The 20,000-nt window shown below is 45.3% G+C and overlaps 1 protein-coding gene across 4 annotated transcripts in view; it reads left to right on the plus strand.

Moving 5' to 3' along the window:
* The first annotated feature begins 4,894 nt into the window (after positions 1-4,894).
* The window catches only part of SMYD2 (SET and MYND domain containing 2), a 173,093-nt gene continuing 157,987 nt past the window's right edge, over positions 4,895-20,000 (plus strand). The window contains exons 1-8 of one of the 4 annotated variants that reach the window (XM_085853136.1): positions 4,895-5,042; positions 5,458-5,667; positions 6,752-6,815; positions 8,841-8,951; positions 9,356-9,416; positions 9,547-9,671; positions 15,343-15,410; positions 19,780-19,882. In XM_085853136.1, coding sequence (XP_085709262.1) covers positions 5,468-5,667; positions 6,752-6,815; positions 8,841-8,951; positions 9,356-9,416; positions 9,547-9,671; positions 15,343-15,410; positions 19,780-19,882 — 732 coding nt within the window. In that variant the 5' untranslated portion in view covers positions 4,895-5,042; positions 5,458-5,467. The other 3 variants (XM_085853135.1, XM_085853134.1, XM_085853137.1) reach the window with 3 other exon arrangements.

Consider the following 20,000-nt stretch of genomic DNA (forward strand, 5'->3'; position numbering starts at 1 on the left):
GTACCCTGTCCTGCTCACCAAACTCTCTTCCTCTGGTATCCAAGGCCATCTCCACTCATGGCTTGCAGACTTCCTCTCCTGTCGCAGTCAACGTGTGGCCCCAAATGGAGTTCTCTCATCTCCTCTTCCTGTCCATGCTGGAGTACCTCAAGGCAGCGTTCTGGGCCCTGTTATTTTTCTGGTTTTCATAAACAATCTCTCCGACTCTCTGGAAAATCCTCTGTATCTCTTTGCTGATGACTCCACCCTCTGCCGTACCATCTGTCATCCCTGAGACCGGCAAGCAGCAGCTTCTTCGCTCACTGCAGATCTGAATAAAATCACAAACTGGTCCAACACGTGTAACATGTCTTTCAATCCGGACAAATCTCACACTCTCACTCTGCCTCTCCGAAAGGACCGTTTGAGAATCCACCTACAATACTTTCATCCACAGCTTGATGGAGTACTTCTCTCCCCTCTGTGCTGGCTCCCCTGCCTCACATCTTGCTCAGCTGTGGAACGTTGTGGAAACCAAGACCTTCAAGATCATTGATATCTCCCACAATGAAACTGAGTCGATGGGCCTGTTACTTCATCATTGCAGATAGGTTAGTGGTCATTGTCTTCCACCGCCTCCTTTCTGGTCTTGCACCCTTTGTTATTTCTGTGCTTTGCCCCCCTTCCCCCCCCCCCCCGCCCCCAGGTTTCTGCAGGGCTCACAAGGTCCACCATCAGCTCCCTTCTGGTGAAACTACCTAAATCCAGAATCACTGCTCACCTCCACTCATTTGTTCTTCAGTTTCCACATCCTCTTCAATCTCATTCTTCCCTCCAGGTATTCAAGACACCTGTTCACCAGCATCTCAGATCACCCCAAATCCAAAACCATGACCCCCAATCCATCCTCCTTCCAAATTTCCAGTTTTCTCTCCTGAGAGTTACCTTCTGTATCCATCTTGTCCACCCCGTGCATCCCCTCCTGCCCCTCATTCCTCCCCACACCCATTGTTTGTTGGTCTGCCTCTGTTTTGTCCTTCAACTCTACTGTTTGTGTCCCCCCCCCTCTCAACTGTTTCTTTTGTCCCTGTTGTGTCCTGATCTTTTCAGTGTACTAATTCTAGCTCTTCCATGAGCCTCAACTATGTAAACAAAATAAATAAATTTAAATATTTCCACAGGACATTGCCCCAGAGGAAAGTTCTCACAAAGAACCTTATCAGGGAGCTCCTGCTGTGGAGGAATGTGAAGCACCACCTGCTGTGACACCGTTGGAAGAGGATGTGCTTCGTCGCTCTTCTCGTCTAAGAAGAAACTTGCTCTGAGCTTTCAATGAAAATTCGGTTTAAGGGTTTTAATAATACATTGAGCAAGCAAGCGTGCGCATGGGCGGAACCTAACATAGGCATGGCCTCCCTCCTTTGCCAATCGGCAAGGAGCGGGCGTCTCACCCGCCCCGTTTCCGACTCGGCACGATCACAGTGAGGACGTGGGTGGAGCCTCCATCGCTTTGGCTCGAAGCTCCAGCCAATGAGCGGAGGGCGAGCACTACACGCGCGCCTTCGTCCAATCGGGAGGCCGCACGAGTTGCGTGAGGGCCCCTCGTCCAATCAGGAGGCGAGTGGTCGGGAAGAGAAGCCCCTCGCTCGAATGATGAAGAAAAGGAGAGCCAATAATTGCGGTGGATCTGCTGGAGAGCGAGGAGAAACAATCTGCACCCCGTCTGTTTGAGCGCGTGCTCTGGCTCTTTGCTCATCTCGTCGCTGGCGTGGTCTGGCTCTCGGTCCGCATCTCGTCGCTGGCTCAGGTCTCGTCGCATGCTGGAGCCTGGCGCTGCCTCCGTACCTGGTGTTTGCAGCGGCATCGAGCTGCGGGTTCAAGTCCCGCCGAATCGGATCGACAAGGGCCGCACGAGGTGGGAAGGTCCATTTTCTTTTTGGGGTATTTGTGTGTGCGCGTGTGTGTCTGGGGCCCAATCTTTAAGTAGTAACTTGTTAAGTGCTCTTTTTGCCTTGTACATACTTGCATTTCTATTAGTCATGATAACTGCCCTTATGTGCTTCGCTCCTTCCCCACCTACTGTTAATAGATACCCCATTAGTTGAATGTTTCAGCTCGTCCTCGTCCTTTCCTTTATTGGTTTAGCAAGGTGCGTGTTGGAGAATTAAAAAGGCCGTTTCTGCTGTAGATGTATGTTTGGACTGACGGATCTCGGTAACCATCCGCTCGGGTTACGCACGGTTCGAGCACGGAAACTGCTCGTCCCGTTCGAGTTCCGTCGAGGGTGTGAATACTCGGTAGCTCGCCACGTGGGCCTATAGGTATTTTGAAGTTTGGCAAATAACCCTGTCCCACGTGGTGGAATTATTGACGATTCACGGTCCTGTAAGGGACCTTCGGAGTTTTCCGAACGGTACGATCTAGATTCCGGGTGTTCGGTAGAGTCGACCCTACTGCTCCACCTAGCGGTTGTGCTCGCAGCCGACGCCCGGCTCCACAACAATATCACGTCTACCATGCCGAATAATTCTTCTGTACTTATTTTATCTTTACCTTTCATTATCTTAAACAGCTCTCTCATATCTCCTCGTAACCACCTCCTTTCCAGTGTATAAAGCCCTGTCTCCTTCAGCCGCTCTTCATAGCTGAGTCGAGCTGGGGCCCAGAATCAATCTTGTAGCACTGCGCTGAACCCTCTCTATGGCAGCTACTATCACAGCCATAAATATTGACACCTTTACACTTTATTCAAATAATGCACCATTTCTTCCAGAAAATTGTTGAAATGATAAAATCTTTTGCTATCAATAAATGTATTTCTTTGGTTTGCAGTGGAACAAAACAAAAAGGTTGAAAAAATTACTAAATCCTAGCTTATTCCACAAAGAAATCCAAAAATGGCCCTGACAATATTATTGCCACCTTTAAGAAGTTATTAGAAATAATTATATTTCAAGCAGATGATTCTCCTTTATTTTGGAATTGAACTCACTTGCGGTGAGTTGCAGGTGCCTGCAATATAAAAATCACTCATTCGACCAGTTTGAATAGAGAAAATGAGTCATTCTACTGTTTTGTGTCACTGTGTGTTACTAGATTGAGCATGGAGAAAAGAAAGAAAACCAGAAAATTGTCTGAGGAGGTCAGACACAAGATTGTAGCCAAGCATGGACAATCTCAAGGCTACAAGTCCATCTCCAGAGACTTTGATGTTCCTGTGTCCACCGAACGCAACGTTATCAGGAAGTTTAAGGCCCATGGCGTTGTAGCCAACCTCCCTGGACGTGGCCGCAAAAGAAAACTTGATCGAAGATTGCAGCGAAGGATTGTTCGAATGGTGGAGAAAACACCTCGATCAACTGCAAACAGATTCAAGCTAACCTTCAGACACAAGGTACGACAGTTTCAACTTGCATCATCTGTCACCAACTCAATGAAAAGGGGTTCTATGGTAAGAAACCCAGGAGGACCCCACTGCTGAGAGAGAGACATAAGAAAGCCCAACTGAAGTTTGCCAAAACACACCTGAACAATCCAAAATCCTTCTGGGAGAATGTCCTGTGGACAGACAAGAACAAATTAGAGCTTTTTGATGAAGCACATGATCTCTACATTTACAGAAAACGAAATGAATCATTCAAAGAAAAGAAAATCTTCCCTCCAGCTAAACATGGAGGAGGTTCAGTGATGTTTGGGGTTGTTGTGCTGCCTCCGACACTGGGTGCTTTGCCTGTGTGCATGACATCATGAAATCAGGAGATTACCAAGGAGGTATTTTGGAGTGCAATGTTCAACCCAGTGTCACAAACCTGGGTCTCCGTCAAAGGTCATGGGTCTTGCAGCAGGACAATGACCCCAAACACCCTTCAAAAAGCACCCAGGAATGGTTCAAGATAAAACTATGGACTGTTCTGAAGTGGCCAGGAATGAGTCCAGATCTAAATCCCATTGAACACCTGTGGGGAGATCTGAAAACAGCAGTTGGGAGAAGGTACGGTCCTTCAAATCTGGGAGAACTGGAGCAGTTTGTACAAGAAGAGGGGGACATCCTGCCAGCCGAGAGGTGTAGGAAGCTCATTCATGGCTATAGGAAGTGCTTGATTGCAGTTATTTTGTCCAAAGGCTGTGATACCAAAAATTTAATCAAGGGTGTGAATAATTTTATCAATGCCATTTATATTTATTTTGTGATTTAAAAGGATATTTGAAGTTCTGAATCAAAACAAAGGTTCTGTAATATTAACAATGAAAGAATTGTGGAGATCAAATAATTTTGTCATTTTCAACCAATGTTTAGAGAAAATTGTGAGTTATTTGAAATAAGTGCACAAGGGTGCCAATATTTTTGCCACAACAGTATGTATGTCCTGCCGGAACTGTGATGATCAAAACTGCACACAATATTCTAGATGCGTCCTTCACTAAATGCCGATACAATGTTAACACCACCTCTTTTGATTTATAATTGATCCCCCTCCGAATACAACCTGAAACCCCATTTGCTTTACCTATAGCTGCCTGGCATTGTGCTGCCTGCTTACCTCCTGTATCTATAACCACCCCCAGATCCTTCTCCTGTGTGACACGCTCCAAAATTACCCCTTACATCCTGTAATCTCTATTTTGATATTTATTCTTACCTATCCCCAGCACCTTACATGACATATATGAACTCTGATGGCCCATGTAGCTCATTAAGGAGAAACCGCCCTCTATGCTCTATTGCACGTACCAGAGGACGACTTTCGTCAAAAATGTAAGTCGAACCTTGCAGGACTAGACACAGTTTAGAATCAAGCATGCAAAGAGACATAATAATCATTAATTTGTAAGTTTGTGGGTGAAAGGTTCGTTCACAGGTGGAAAGTTCCACGGATTTGCTGGGGGCTTCACCTCCATGACCTTCCCACATACCAGGGACGGTTAAAATAGTCTGGGGCCCCAGGCCTGGCTGGAGGGTTTTATATATGGTAGCAACTGGGTGGGCAAGCCCTGGGGTGCCATCGCGTCACATTGGTGACGCAGAGCCGAGGGCAACCAAGAAACAGCAAAACGGTCTCTTGGTAGGCCTTCTTGTACTCGCGGTGATCGGCCCATTGCTCGTGTTATTCTCACCCCAGATCCTTCTCGAGTCTGTAAGAATGTCAAGTAAGCAGTCGAGTCTGTAAGAATGTCCTTGTAAAGAGTCATCTGGCGTTGGAGGGACGTCAGTCACGGAATGTCCCTCCAGCGCAACCTTTTGCTTTTCCCTTTTTAGTTTTTCCATGTGCTTTTGCTTCCATTTCTCGTGTACCAGGTCCCCCAGGTGTGCTGATATTGATGAATCTTGCTGGAATGATCACGCCATAAAATGGGGTTTTAATAATGTCCACTGATCGGTTTACGTGGTCTTTCCATTCGATGATATGTTGTGATAAAAACAAATTATATTTTATACTTCAATTTTACCATCCTTCGTATATCACATCTATTGAACAGTATAATAGGTATGGACACACTGGAAGACGTCGCACAAAACGAGAGTGAGTCAGGAGTTCTCGTGAAACAGTTTGTGAGTGACGCCCATGGGAGGGGTCTGCTCACCACAGTCCCTGTGAGCCGTGGTCGCCTCCTTCTGGTCGGATCCCCGTACTGTGCTGTACTTGCAGCCTCTGAACGCAGCCAAAGCTGTGAGAACTGCCTAATCAGGTGCACATGACAAACACACATATAGCCACACACACTCACACTCACACTCACACACACACACACACACACACACACAGCCCCCCCCACACATACACACACATGCATATAGCCACACACACACAGCCCCCCCCACACATACACACACATATAGCCACACACACACACACACACACACACACACACACACACACACACACACACACACACACACACACACACACACACACACACACACACAGAGCCCCCCCACACATACACATATAGCCACACACACACCCCCCACACACACATATAGCCACACACACACATATAGCCACACAGCCCCCCCCCACATACACACACATATAGCCACACACAGCCCCCCCCCACACATACACACACATATAGCCACACACAGCCCCCCCCCCCACATACACACATATAGCCACACACACACACACACATATAGCCACACACACACACACACATAGCCACAAACACACACACACACACACATAGCCACACATAGCCACACACACATAGCCACACACACACACACACACACACACACACATAGCCACACACACACACACATAGCCACACACACACACACACACACACACATAGCCACACACACACATAGCCACACACACACACACACACACACACACACACACACACACACACACACACACACACACACACACACACACACACACACACACACACACACACACACACACACACACACACACACACACACACACACACACACACACACACACACACACACACACACAGCACACACACACATAGCCACACACACACACACACACACACACACACACACACACACACACACACACACACACACACACACACACACACACACACACACATACACACATACACACACACACACACACACACACACACACACACACATATAGCCACACACATAGAGTTTACCTGTAGATTTAAAATGCTGTAATCATTTAAAATTTAAAATTTCAGTGAAATACTTCTCGAGTGTATTATAAGTGTATGAATGATAGTAAACGTCATCGAACTTGCATTTGAAGTTTCGAGTCCGTGTCCTTGGCAGGAAGCAACACCTGTCCCGTTGCAGCAAGTGCAGACAAGCAAGGTATTGCGGAACCACGTGCCAGGTACACCGGTATCGCTTACCTTTTTCACTCAAATTTTCTCGTTCTTGGATTCCGCTCTTTTTGGACCAATTGACGTGATCTAACAGCAAAACAGTCTCGGGGTTCTCAAGGTTCCATTCTGTCACTGTATAAGGAAATTGAAGTATCTTAAAAATGTTGACGAAATGGCTCAAAATGAAATCATTTCATCTATCTATAATTCCAGCAATGTGTGTGTGTGTGTGTGTGTGTGTGTGTGTGTGTGTGTGTGTGTGTGTGTGTATGTGTGTGGCTATATGTGTGTGTGTGTGTGTGGGGGGGCTGTGTGTGTGTGGCTATATGTGTGTGTATGTGTGTGGGGGGGCTGTGTGTGGCTATATGTGTGTGTGTGTGTGTGAGGGGCTGTGTGTGGCTATATGTGTATGTGTGGGGGGGGGGGCTGTGTGTGGCTATATGTGTGTGTGTGTGTGTGGGGGCTGTGTGTGTGTTTGTGTGAGGGGGCTGTGTGTGTGTTTGTGTGAGGGGGCTGTGTGTGTGGGGGTGCGTGTGGCTGTGTGGGGGGGCTGTGCACGCGTGTGTGTGTGTGTGTGTGTGTGTGTGTGTGTGGGGAGGGGGCTGTGCGTGTGGCTATGTGTGTGTGTGTGGGGGCTGTGTGTGTGGCTATGTGTGTGTGTGTGGGGGAGCTGTGTGTGTGGCTATGTGGGGGGGGGCTGTGTGTGACTATATGTGTGTGTGGGGGGCTGTGTGTGTGGCTATGTGTGTGTGTGTGGGGGAGCTGTGTGTGTGGCTATGTGGGGGGCTGTGTGTGACTATATGTGTGTGTGGGGCTGTGTGTGTGTGTGTGGGGGGGCTGTGTGTGGGGGGCTGTGTGTGACTATATGTTCGTGTGTGTGTGGGGGGGGGATGTTGGGGATGTTGTGGGGGGTTGTGTGGCTATATGTATGTGTGTGTGTGTGTATATGTGTGTGTGTGTGTGGCTATATGTGTGTGGCACACACAGCCCCCCCCACACACACACAGCCCCGCCCCCCCACACACACACACGTAGCCACACACATAGCCCCCCCACACACACACACACACATACACACATATAGCCACACACATAGCCCCCCCCACACACACACACAGCCCCCCCCTACACACACACACACACACACACACACACACACACACGCACACATATAGCCACACACACACACATATAGCCACACATACACACACGTCTCCGAACTCGGAAATATTTTGAAGTAATAACAGTTCTAATGTTCCCTGACCTCTCCTAATATAACATCTCCGAACTCGGAAAAGAATGTTAGGAGAAGTTAGGAAACATTAGAACTATTGATGTCTTCGTATATTTCCGAGTGTTTCAGTACAATATGAGCCTGTAGTTTTTCCGAGTTTGCTGGTTCATAGTGTGATACCAGTAGGCTTATTAGTATTTGTAGTTCTTTTGTTAAATTGTTAAACATAAATGTTTCCTATGGTAATGGTGTGCCAGCATAATGTGCAAAATTATTCCAATTGTGTATTTTTAGTCTTCTGTAATGTTTTGCCCTTTTTAGAGCTCACTTTTGGGGGTTCTGGTAGGGCCAATGCAGCAGACAATTTGTCTGGTAATGGACATTTTACACTCTGTGGGATGTATATATGATTTTAAAACTAGTTTTATCGAGTACCTCCAATGTTTGAGCTGGCCTCTTTTTTTTGGGTCCCTTGTTGGGGCTTCTGGGGGGCCTTTTGCAGTCGTAGACACGTCTGTCACATGTGGTTTTGTTGTAAGGTTGGTCATATGCATCATATGGAAGTGATACCAACTGGTACTTCCAATGTTTGATCCAGCCAATTTTAAGGACCCCTTTGGAGGGTCACCAGGGTCCTTACGCAGAGGGTGTTACCCGGCAGAAATAACTTTCTATATGTCTTTTGATACTCCATTCATGCCCTGTGCTCAGATATTAGTACCTCGTTCGTTTGAGCTCAGGGCCCTGGTCTACATGTGACTTGTGCCCCTCTGAGACCCCCTTTGTTCTCTGTCCGTAGAGATCCGACTGGACGGCACACAGGCTGGAGTGTCCGGTGCTCTGTGCTTTCGGCCCTTCTTGGACCCCCCCTGAAACAGTCCGCCTGGTGGCTCGTATTTTGACCAAACAGGTACATGTAGTCAGAGGTGGACTTAGGATTATGAAAAGTCGGGGTGTAATCGGATGCTTTGAGAAGTTGAGAGGAGATGAAGAGCTAGACCTCAGCTTGATGGATCACACCTATTAGAAGTCTTCACCTGGATGTGGGTGGTTTGGAAGTGTGGTTTGTCCAGAAAATGTCACGTCTGATAGAGAAACCCAGGAGGGACTATAAATGGAGTCTGTTTTGTATTTGGAAAACACTTTGGAACCTTTGAGTTCGAACTCCAACAGGACACTGAGTTGAGTTTGCATCAAAATAACCTGTGGCTTACCTTGTGAGGATTACATAATAACCTTGTGAGGATGTGTGATAAATGTGATGATCGTAGATCAATGTGAAACGTCACGGCCATTTCTGTGTCTTTTGCTCAGAAAACTTCGACAAAGAAATGTCCATCTGAGGAATTGTTTACAATCGGCGAACTACAATCACGTGAGTAATTGTCTCTCAGTTTTTATTCAGATTGTGGCCACAGCTCATGAATCCAAATATATAATTGTTTGTAAATTGTTTATTTTATTACAATTGTATATTATTCAAATCATCATTTGTCGTCATCTAGATCTCTCAGACCTGAATGTTGAGCAGAAGGAGCTGATTGGTCAATATATCAGAATTCTACACAAATATTATTCAAAGCATGTGGAGTTTCCAGGAAATGAAGAGCTGATTGAGCTGTTTTCAAAGGTCAGCCTCTCGTATTACTAAAACTCTCATCTTGTATGTATGTATGTATAATAATGTATATGTATGTATGTTCCCGAAATACAGCCAAAACGGTACATGATAGTGCAAAATTTTTTAGTGCCACCTTACTCACCAGTCTCCTGCGGTGTGCAGTATCGAGTTTCGTTCAAATCGGGCAACGAAAAAATTATTAAAAAATCAATTCCCGATTCAGTCAAGTACTCTTCGGGAGAATTTGATCAATGCAAAGAACCTCAGTGGTATAGTTTGCTGGAACTATCTTTTTTTTTTCTTTTGATTTGATTTTTTTTTTTTTTTATCAACCGCTGTCACAACGGGTTCACGGGTCGTCTAGTGGTGTGTTAAATGTAGCGGTCCATTTCAGGTCGCACAGGTCTTTATTCAGGGCCTGATTTACCATGTGAGGGCCGTGGGTACAATGATTGTGGGGGCCCCCCAAATTTGGAGATTAATCAACAACTTAAATTATAACTGCTTTTTCATCAACAACTGAACTTGTATCTATAGATTTGGCAGATCCTGATCAGGAATGATTTGGCATACATGTTCACAAATTACAATTAAATCTAACAATATGACAAGATGGACGGATTGTTATTGATATGGCTGATGATTTATCTCTGAGCTCATTCTAAAATCAAATCACAAAAATGCTGTTGCTGCAAGAGTAAGAGATAGAGATGGACCAATATAAGAAAATAACAAACGACGCACTGCCATTAATCACACAACGAACTTCGACTAAAAATCTTCTAACTTCTAAAAACCCTCTGGACAAGAGAAATCTGAAATGGTGATTAATAGCCGACTTCCAGCGACCGAAAATATACGGCAGTGTCATCCACATCTATGGACATACACACGGTGCCTGAATCAATGGACAAGCTTCCTGCGCGACTTCGCAGCAGCGAACTCGGATATAATACTGTCAACCTGCATGGAATTGAGCACATCGGATTCGGTTGAAATGATGGTCAGATTGACCAGTCTCTGCTGCCCCATCGTGGAGCGAAGATAGTTCTTGATAAGCTTGAGTTTCGAAAACGAGCACTCCCCGGAGCAGTTCGACACCATCAGTGAGAGGTAAATCCGAAGCAGCACTTCCACGTTTTGGAAAGTATCAGTGAGTTTTCGCTCGATGAGAAAACTGTACATCTCGAGTTCAGTACGGCCTGAGTCTGGCTCTGACTCCTTCATCATGGCTTGGAACTGAATCATTTCTTCTGTGAGGTCAGGTGATAGATCTTCCCGATACAGCTTGACGAGCTTCGAGCATGACTCTTGAATCTGCTCCACTTCGAGTTGAACAAGAGCACGCAGGAATCCAAATCTGTTGCTCATCTCGCTGTAAGCGTTTGTACGCTTTTCCAACTGCGACAGCAGTACGTCGATCACTGCAACATATCCACTGATGCGAAAGGACTCCTTGGCATCTAGTTCTACTTCTGGAGTGTGTCCGTAGTCCAAGGGAGTGAGGCGGACATTACGCTTTCGTCTACGCGATCCGCGAGTGAATTCCTCCGTACCTGAGCGCTCCACTCCATCAACAACGAATGTATCAAACTGATCGCGTAATGACTGCACGAAGCTCGCAAGTGACTTGAGGAGCTGCATGGCTGTGTTGAGATCGGTAGCTTGTGACTGAAGGGTTTTACTCGTACGATCAAATCTACCAAGGACAGTAGACCAGAAACCAGCATAGAACCCTATCTCGAGCGTGCACATCGTTTGGTGAAGTGTCTCGGCGGTGTTTCTCGTTTCACTATTCAGTTGTTCATCGTTTGCGATTTCATCGAGGACATCCATGATTTCGCTGTAACCATCTACAAGAGCTCGGGTTGCATCAGAATGAGCCGACCAGCGAGTGTCGCTGAGGCGCTTTGGTACTTGCAGACCTTTGGCTTTCAGGGCATCAAATAATCTGGCGTAGCGCGACGTGGAAGCTGTAAAAAATACATATACTTGTTCCACGAATTCAAAGAATGCTGCTGCAGGTCTACAGCATCCCACGGCCGACTGACCGACTAAGTTCAGTAAGTGTGTCACGCATGGCACAAATATTGCGAGAGGGTTCTCCTGTTGGATCATTCCCTGCATCCCGTTGTATCGGCCACTCATATTAAATGCGTTATCGTAAGATTGTCCTCGGCAGTTAGCGATGTCCAATCCAGTGGCCTTCAAAAAAATCCAGTAATGCCGCCGCTTGCTGGAGTCCAGTGTGTCCTGTGTTGCTCAGAAAAGTCATGAAACGCTCCACTGGAGCCTCGTTCTCGATGTATCGTAGAATAACTGTGAGCTGGTCGATGTGGCTTATGTCAGGAGTAGAATCGACTGACACAGATAAGTATTTTGCCTCTTTCACACGAATGACGATGTTATCCAGAACAGATTTTCCGATGATGGAGACTAACTCTTCACATGTCGTAGATGATAAGTAGTTGGTGTAGCCACTACCGTGGTTGGCATATTTCTGAATGTGCTGCGCCAAAAATGGATCGTAATCCGCAAGCAATTCCATTAAACCAAGGTAGTTACCGTTCGTCCGTGACCCAACAATTTCATCCGATCCACGGAACGCCAGACCACGCTCAGCGAGAAACGATATCACGCTCACACTTCGTTTCAGCACCTCCCTCCAATAGCACGCAATCTCACTCACCTGTTTGACGAGTTCAGTGTCCACACGACCTGCGGATGTTGCTCTGTCTGACAAGCGGATGATATTCGCACAATGTACATGCGAACGCTCATGCACCTCGATAGAACGACTGGCATGCTTCCAGTCATTGAATCCTTCCCCGCCCAGGGCAATAGCGCCTCCAAAGAGCTCGCAAGCGATGCAGTAGTTTTCAGGTTGATGTGGTGAAGCAAAGCCAGGACCTTTTCACGGACTCTCCGTTTTGTAGTCTACGGTAAAAAAAAGATTCTTGGAGCAGCAGCGTTTCCTACCTTCAACAAACTGTATGGATGAATCAAAGGGACCAGTCGAATCCTGCAGGGGCTCCAAATCTCGTGATGACCAGAAGTCGATCATCTCCGACGACGGTCGCTCAGGAGGCCAACATCCAATGTCATTGGCAAAGCCAGGTCCACGATTAGTCAGTATATCTCTCGCTTCCTCATCTGATGCATGTTCTTCATCGGTGGAACCTTCCGAGATGTTGGGCGAATCTTGACGTGGGGGTTGCGTTGCCAAATCCACTTGTTCTGTCTCTGTTGGTGTTCCAGCCTCTGTCATGGACGAATCGCCTGTTTGTGCAGGAGTGAAAAACTCTGAGATTTTCTGGGTCTTGTCGACGACGGCCTTGTGTCTTTCATCTTTTTCCTTGGAACGTTTCCGCTTTTGAGCACCACTGTCATATTTCCGTGGAGCCCGAGATTTGTGCCTGTCGTCACCGAAGCCGCTCGTTGTGGTTTCTGCAGCTGGTAGGTACCGAGTAACCGAGATATTGTCAGAGTACACGTGGGACGAACCAGAATCACGAACAACAAGTATTCAAAAGTAGGTTCTGGTAACCTATGGTAAGTCTGCTAATAGGGAGGATAACGATGAACAGCGGATCCAGGAAAATACCGTGATCAAACGGCTTGGATGAGACGAGACACCGAAGTTCCCTTTCTGCACAATGTTTATTAATATAATGGCACGAATAACGAAAGTCTCGCTCAGCCAGCAAAGACAATATGGCGACGGTTCACTTACACAAACCGATAAGAAACCGGAAGCTCTCACCATATCCGGTGGGAAAACGCCAAGAAAGTGAGAATTACAGGCTTGCACTACACCGACATGGTATTCATAAAGTGCATGAAACATTCATGGGCACAAGAGTACCAAACGTTCATACATATGGTGAAACAGCAAAGACTTTCTAACAAGTATGTTTCACACACCTGGAACATAGAAAGCCACACCGTGTTACTGTGTTGTGCGCGCCAGTAAGCAGGGTACTGACGGCGTTCCCTGCCAGCCGCAGTTTCAGTGTGTACAATACTACCCCTGCCGGCCGTGTGCTGTGCTGGCCTGGCCTAGTTTTACCACGTCGACTTTCACCTTTTCACCCCTCCTCTGGCTGGACCTCTGTATTCCGTCTGTGCTTGCTGGGCTCTGGCGGGCAGTGTCGTAGTTAGTTGGTCACGCTCAACCATCCGAAGCATGGATGATCGATCCAAAAAAGGATCTGAATGCGGGCCCCCCATGCCCGAGGCTTGCCCTGGGAATTTTTGACCATGTTGGATCCGTTCTGTGGACCGTGGAAGAAACGGCTTGAAAAAGCCAAAGCTTGAAAAGGACCCTCACGATGACGGACAATTTTGAAAAGATATCCTTACAAAGAGTTTACAATCTTCATTCACTGACAATAAAACTTTAGAAGCACATTTTCAAGGGATTTTCAAAATGTCATCGAAATTGTGGGGGGCCCCAGGGCCATGGCCCCACCTGGCCATCCCTAAATCCGGTAGTGTCTCTATTGTTCATTGCTATTGTTCTCTCGAATTTGTCTTCAGATTTGAGGATCAGAGCATGTGGACCAATTAAGTGCCGAAATCTGGAGTGAAATCTGAAAAATTAACGATCCTTATAACGAAGCATATTTACCTATTTACTTTAAGCAAGCGAGGTTGTGTTCCCTCCTTATCCATAGATACACAAAAAAATGTGAAATTGCCAAAGCATTCAACTTAACTTTTTCTACTGTTCAGAGAATTATATTGAGTGAAGAAAAGATTAAGGAATGTACCGAAAGTGTAACTTCATTGAGAGCAACAAAAATAATTAACCATCAGGATCACGGCGATGGCTCCCACAGCCGTGGCTGGTTTCTCTGGGAGAACTCTCCGGGTGAGGAAGGCAAAATAAATTAAATTAATGATTTAAAAGAACGATCAACATATTGGGAAGATTACAATGAGTAAAGCAACGGGGACAAGTGAACTACAAGTTCAAGAGAGAATTTGAAAACATTATAATAATATTTTAATTAATTTACTCTGAAAAATTTCCACTCAATTTTGGAGGGATCGCTCTCCCCCACTCCTCGCTCTTCCTCCCCCAGTTCCTTGCACACCTCCCTCCTGGAGTGTTTAGTGAGATGTGGTGAGACATCACTCTCCCTCCCCCTTCCTCACTCTCCCCTCCTTGCTCTTCCTCCCCCATCCTTGCACACCTCCCTCCCAGAGTGTCGAGTGAGATGTGGTGAGGCGTCACTCTCCCTCCCCCTTCCTCGCTCTCCCCCACTCCTCGCTCTTCCTCCCCCAGTTCCTTGCACACCTCCCTCCCAGAGTGTATAGCGACATGTGGTGAGGCGTCGCTCTCCCTCCCCCTTCTTCACTCCCCTCTTTCTCTTGTTCTCATCCCCCTTCTCACACCTCCTCACTCCCAGAGTGTATAGCGACATGTGGTGAGGCCTCGCTCCCCCACCCCTCCTCTCCTTCCTCTGCTCCCTCTCTCTCCCCCTTCTCTTAATATTCCTGTCAGTGAAGCGATGGGTGGCCTTTGCTTGTGGACTAATAATTGGTCACTGTTTGTGCTAGTCCTTAATCCTGGACCAATCATAGGCCACGATTTGTGAAAGTAATGAATCACACACCATTATTGGCAAAACATATATTTTGTTAAACTTACAAGTTATGGACTCATTGTGTGCAGGTGAATTGTAACAGTTTTACAATTGAAGATGAAGAATTGATTCACGTTGGAGCTGCTCTTTACCCCAGGTCTCAATAACACAACCAATCACCATCAGTTTTGGCATTACTATACAATGTAGTTACCTCATATACAAAGACTTATCTGGAGTGAAGGTGTGAGTAATTTACCTGTATATACTAATTGCATTCATACATATTTTGGGGCTGGTAGGATACCTTACAGGTTGCGTGCTTCCTTTTTACCTGTCTAGCCTGGGTTCGAATCGCAAGGTGTTTCGCATGCGAGGTATCAAGGTGTGCACCATGCATTGGACAGGCGTTGTCGGGCGTCCTGTCTACCAGCATTAGCTGGTAGATGTTGAATATCTCACAGCGTCTTTCATAAAGGGTAGGCGAGTTATCACCAGCACCCAGAACAAATTACTAATTCCTGCTCAAATCACCTTCAGTTAAATGTCAGGCGTGGCCAGCCGGTTCGTGAAAGACTTGGGAGAAAAACGTTCTATGGCAGATCCCACAAGGTAGTAGTAATAATTGGGGTTGCTACAGTAGTAGCAATAGTAGATTCATTCACAATTTATATGCACACTGCATCGATTTTGCCCCCACCAGTGGTATAATAATGTACTGCTCAAAACTAAGATTCCGTTTAAAAGAAATTGTTAATAATTAAATAATTTATCTAAAACGAGCCACAACTGCAATCACAGTCTTCCTATAATAGAGATGTTTGTCTGTCACCATTTTTCTTAGAGATGGCCGAACGGATCTTCGTCAAACTTTCAGAGGTTCATCAGTGAGTGCCGGAGAGTGTTTTAGGCAAAAACATATTTTTTGAAAATCGATTAAAAAATAAATAAATAAATTTGAATTTTCTTCTTTTTTAAATCACTCTATTGTACCTAAACCTTCGTAGCCTAAGTCTATGTGAAAGGTAATAATAAATCATTCCCGACCCCATTAATTAGTTGGTGTAAGGTATATACATATATACATGTATATATATATACACATATATATATATATATATATATATATATATATATATATACATATACACATACAGTACATACGTGGTATGCATGTATGTACATCTGAAAATTGGAAAAAAAACAAAAAAAAACAGGGCTGGCCCGATCTCCACCAAATTTTGCTTATGTGTTGACAGTTTCCACGGTCAGGTAATGGGCAACCCCTCCCCCCCTCCCCGACTTACGATTTGGTGCAACCTTCCCCCCCCCTTGCAAGGCAGGGGGTTTGGAAGGGGGGCGACAGCTACTTGCCAATGCTCCAGAAGAGAGTGGGTGTTTGTAACCACACTAAAATACCCAATTTGGTGTGTCTATCTGACCGACGCATTCGGTCATTACTTATCCAATCTCAATGAAACCTTCCACGGGGACGAAGAGTCATATGACAGAGGTTGTAGTGACTTCATTCACCCCACTCCTGAAAGAGGTTTCTCCACCTTGAACAAACACCATGTGAAGGTATATATGTATCTTAGCGTGGTGCTTCCCGGGGCACATCTACTGGAAGAAAAAATTATTGTAACCACAAACTATTCGGTCAATTCAGTTCAATGTACAATTACCTTTTTAAACAGTAGCTGCAGTTGCTTAACACTATTGAATAGAAGTTGGAGGAAAACAAAATTAATGTTCTTGAGGCATTCTGTGCTTATCACGTCCCCCACACACGAACGGACCACAAGCTACACCGCAATGATTATGAGCTAATATCGGTACGTAAATGAGTCTTTACGCGTGAATAATGTATTCCATTGCCTGTCCGATTTTTCTAGCCATGATCACATTATATATGGATTGTTTTTTAACATATCATGGGGCCTCATGTGTGATTTCTCCCGGCCATGGCCTTCAGTGTAATATGCGATATTGCCCCTTACACCCTTATGGCCCAAGTGTGACCTTTATTCAATGCATAACCCCATTCCTAATGGTCGCTGGCATTAATACTCACCTGAGGGAAATTTGGAGAAAATTAGATGCACACATGTATACGTCCACATAGGTGGTGTATAGGCAAAGAATTGCTGGTCTGCACACCTACTTATGAAAAAAATTATTAGAATATTACATAATTATTATGACTATTACAAATTCTAGAAGTAAAAATTATTATAACCACAAATTAATCAACTCAGTCCAATTATAATGGAATAATAATAATATCAACGTAACATTATTACAAAATAATCTGAATACAAATGAGAAAGTATGTCGGTCCAGCAACGAACAGAACCTTTTATGACGGAGTAAATAAACAGCGTTTATCCGTGTTGATTGTGTTCTTGTTGGAGCATAATAAAACTAATTGCATGTGTTGGTAGGACCCAATCAGGTCATGGGCACAAAAAACCCCAAAAACATCCACCCAAATGAGGGGGTGGGGGGAGGGGGGGGCAGACGTGCCTTACAATTTTTGCCTGTGCACATGCCACAGTGCAAGTGGTTTATGATCCCTGCTGTAAACAGGGGGGATTATTAGCAGTGGCAGAAAATATATTTGCCCCACCTCCCCAAACACCTCACCCCTCCCCCAGGCTGCTCCCAAAGGGAGCGGATGTTTCTAGTAATAATAGAAAGGATAATAGCGTGGCGAGTCCAAAGCATCATAGGCTAAGTGAGTGTGAAAATGTATAATTAAAGCGAAAAGGATCTTTTTCCACAAATGGATCTCAACTATGTAGAATGGTGTGCACTTTGTTTGTATACAAAAAACACAAGTTTGATTGTTTTGATGTCATAGGTGGCTTCAATATGATGTCATAATTGCATGTACACATGACCCCCCCTCCCCTCACCCCTTCCCTCCTGGCTGCTCCCATGGGGAACGGGTGTTTCTTGTACAATAAAATAATTCAACAACTCCAAGCTGATTTTCTTGCAAAATAGGAGGCAGGTTATGGGTCACGTGACCTAATATCCAAATTTAATTTATTTGAGCAACACAAAAATCTGATGGTAACACGAGGAACAGCAGCCGTGTGAATTGTAATTAAAAGGATTTGAATTGAAATATCCTTTTTTCGCCGGTGGCGAAATCCTCCACAGACAAAGTCGCCGGTGGCATTATGTTTTTGCGTCGTCGGTCTGTCTGTCTACGTCCGTCCGTCCATACATAATCATTTTCTGTTTTCTCTGCAACCGCTTATCTGAATGACCCGAAATTTTCACAATTGGTGTGACTACTCATGTGGAATGTTTTAATAATTGTGACGTCATGGGTCACATGGTGTGGCAGCCATATTGGAAACAAAAAGGAAAAACTTTGGACCTCTGTATCTCAGAAACTGCTCCATGCAAAAAAAATTGAAAGTATTCCCCATGGGAAACAAGTTTGATTTTTTTGACGTCATAGTTGCATGTCAAACGCTTTATCTGATCAGTATGAAAAATTTTGAGGGTCAGAGGGCTAAACTGTACGGAGGGAAAAAAAAAATTGATGACGTTGGTCACGGTTCAGCAGCCATATTGTTTTTAAACATAAAAACCTTCAAAAATCTCTCTGAAATGGCTGAACAGATCAAGGTGAAACTTTACAGGTATGATCGCCTATCCACGAGGAACAAAACGTTCTCGAACTATGATGTCATAGGTCACATGGTTTGGTAGCCACATTGGATTTGCTCTCGAACCCTTAAAAATCATCCTCTCCAGAACAGTTTGACAGATTGAGGGGGAACTTCACCCATATGTTCCCCGAGCCTTGCAGATACCAGTGTTTATGAATAATTAATAGGTCACATAAGCCTGGTGTTGGCTTAATGGTTTGGGTTGTGGGCTTGGGATCCTAGGGTCGTGAGTTCAAATCCTGCACAGCTGTTGAATTAATACCTGGTGGGGTTGACTCAGCCTGTCATCCTTCTGAGGTTGGTAAAATGAATGCCAGCTTGTTGGGATGATTGAGCCATTCGAGTGTCCTGCATTGGAGTGGAAACCTGTAATGGATTGTGCCCAATAGCCTAGGAGACTGCTGTGACAGCACCGATGCTCTGTACAGAGTTTGGTCCCAATGGATTTGGATTGAAAAAGGTCACCTGGTCTGGCAGCCATATTGGATTGAAAAAATCTGTTGAACTGCTTCATCAATCGCATGAACGGTCACAATTATGATCCAATAGTCATGGGGAATATGTTTTAAATTTCATCCTGATTGGATGCATGGTCTGGCAGCCAGAATTATTTCATATTTTGAATCTGAGTTCAGGGATTTAAATCAAACTTGGTACGTGTATAATGGTGTAATAATGTGGGCGGAGGCATATCTGGCGATGTGAAAGAGTGCCCTACTAGTTGAATTTGTTTTGAGAAATCACTCGGTGAGTGTTTAATCATTTGATGATTTCATAACAAACCACTGTATTGTCATTCATTGTTTACTTTTATGTGGTTTGGGGGGGGGGGGGCAGCCTTGCTCTCCTGAACCACAGCTGTGATTTCAACTGCGTTGTGACATTTCATGGCACGACGGCTGAGGTGCATGCGGTGCGGGACCTCCTTGCAGGTGAAGAGGTGAGCACCTGCACTCAAGCATTATTTACCATCATCTTTACAAGGGTTGGTAATCAAAAAATAATCAACAATCAATCCATTTCACTCATCACGAGATTTACTGACACGTAAGGAATAC

Source organism: Eptatretus burgeri, chromosome 13, assembly GCF_056783735.1.
Source record: "Eptatretus burgeri isolate ZD-2024b chromosome 13, Ebu_testis_v1, whole genome shotgun sequence".
Classification (NCBI taxonomy): domain Eukaryota; kingdom Metazoa; phylum Chordata; class Myxini; order Myxiniformes; family Myxinidae; genus Eptatretus; species Eptatretus burgeri.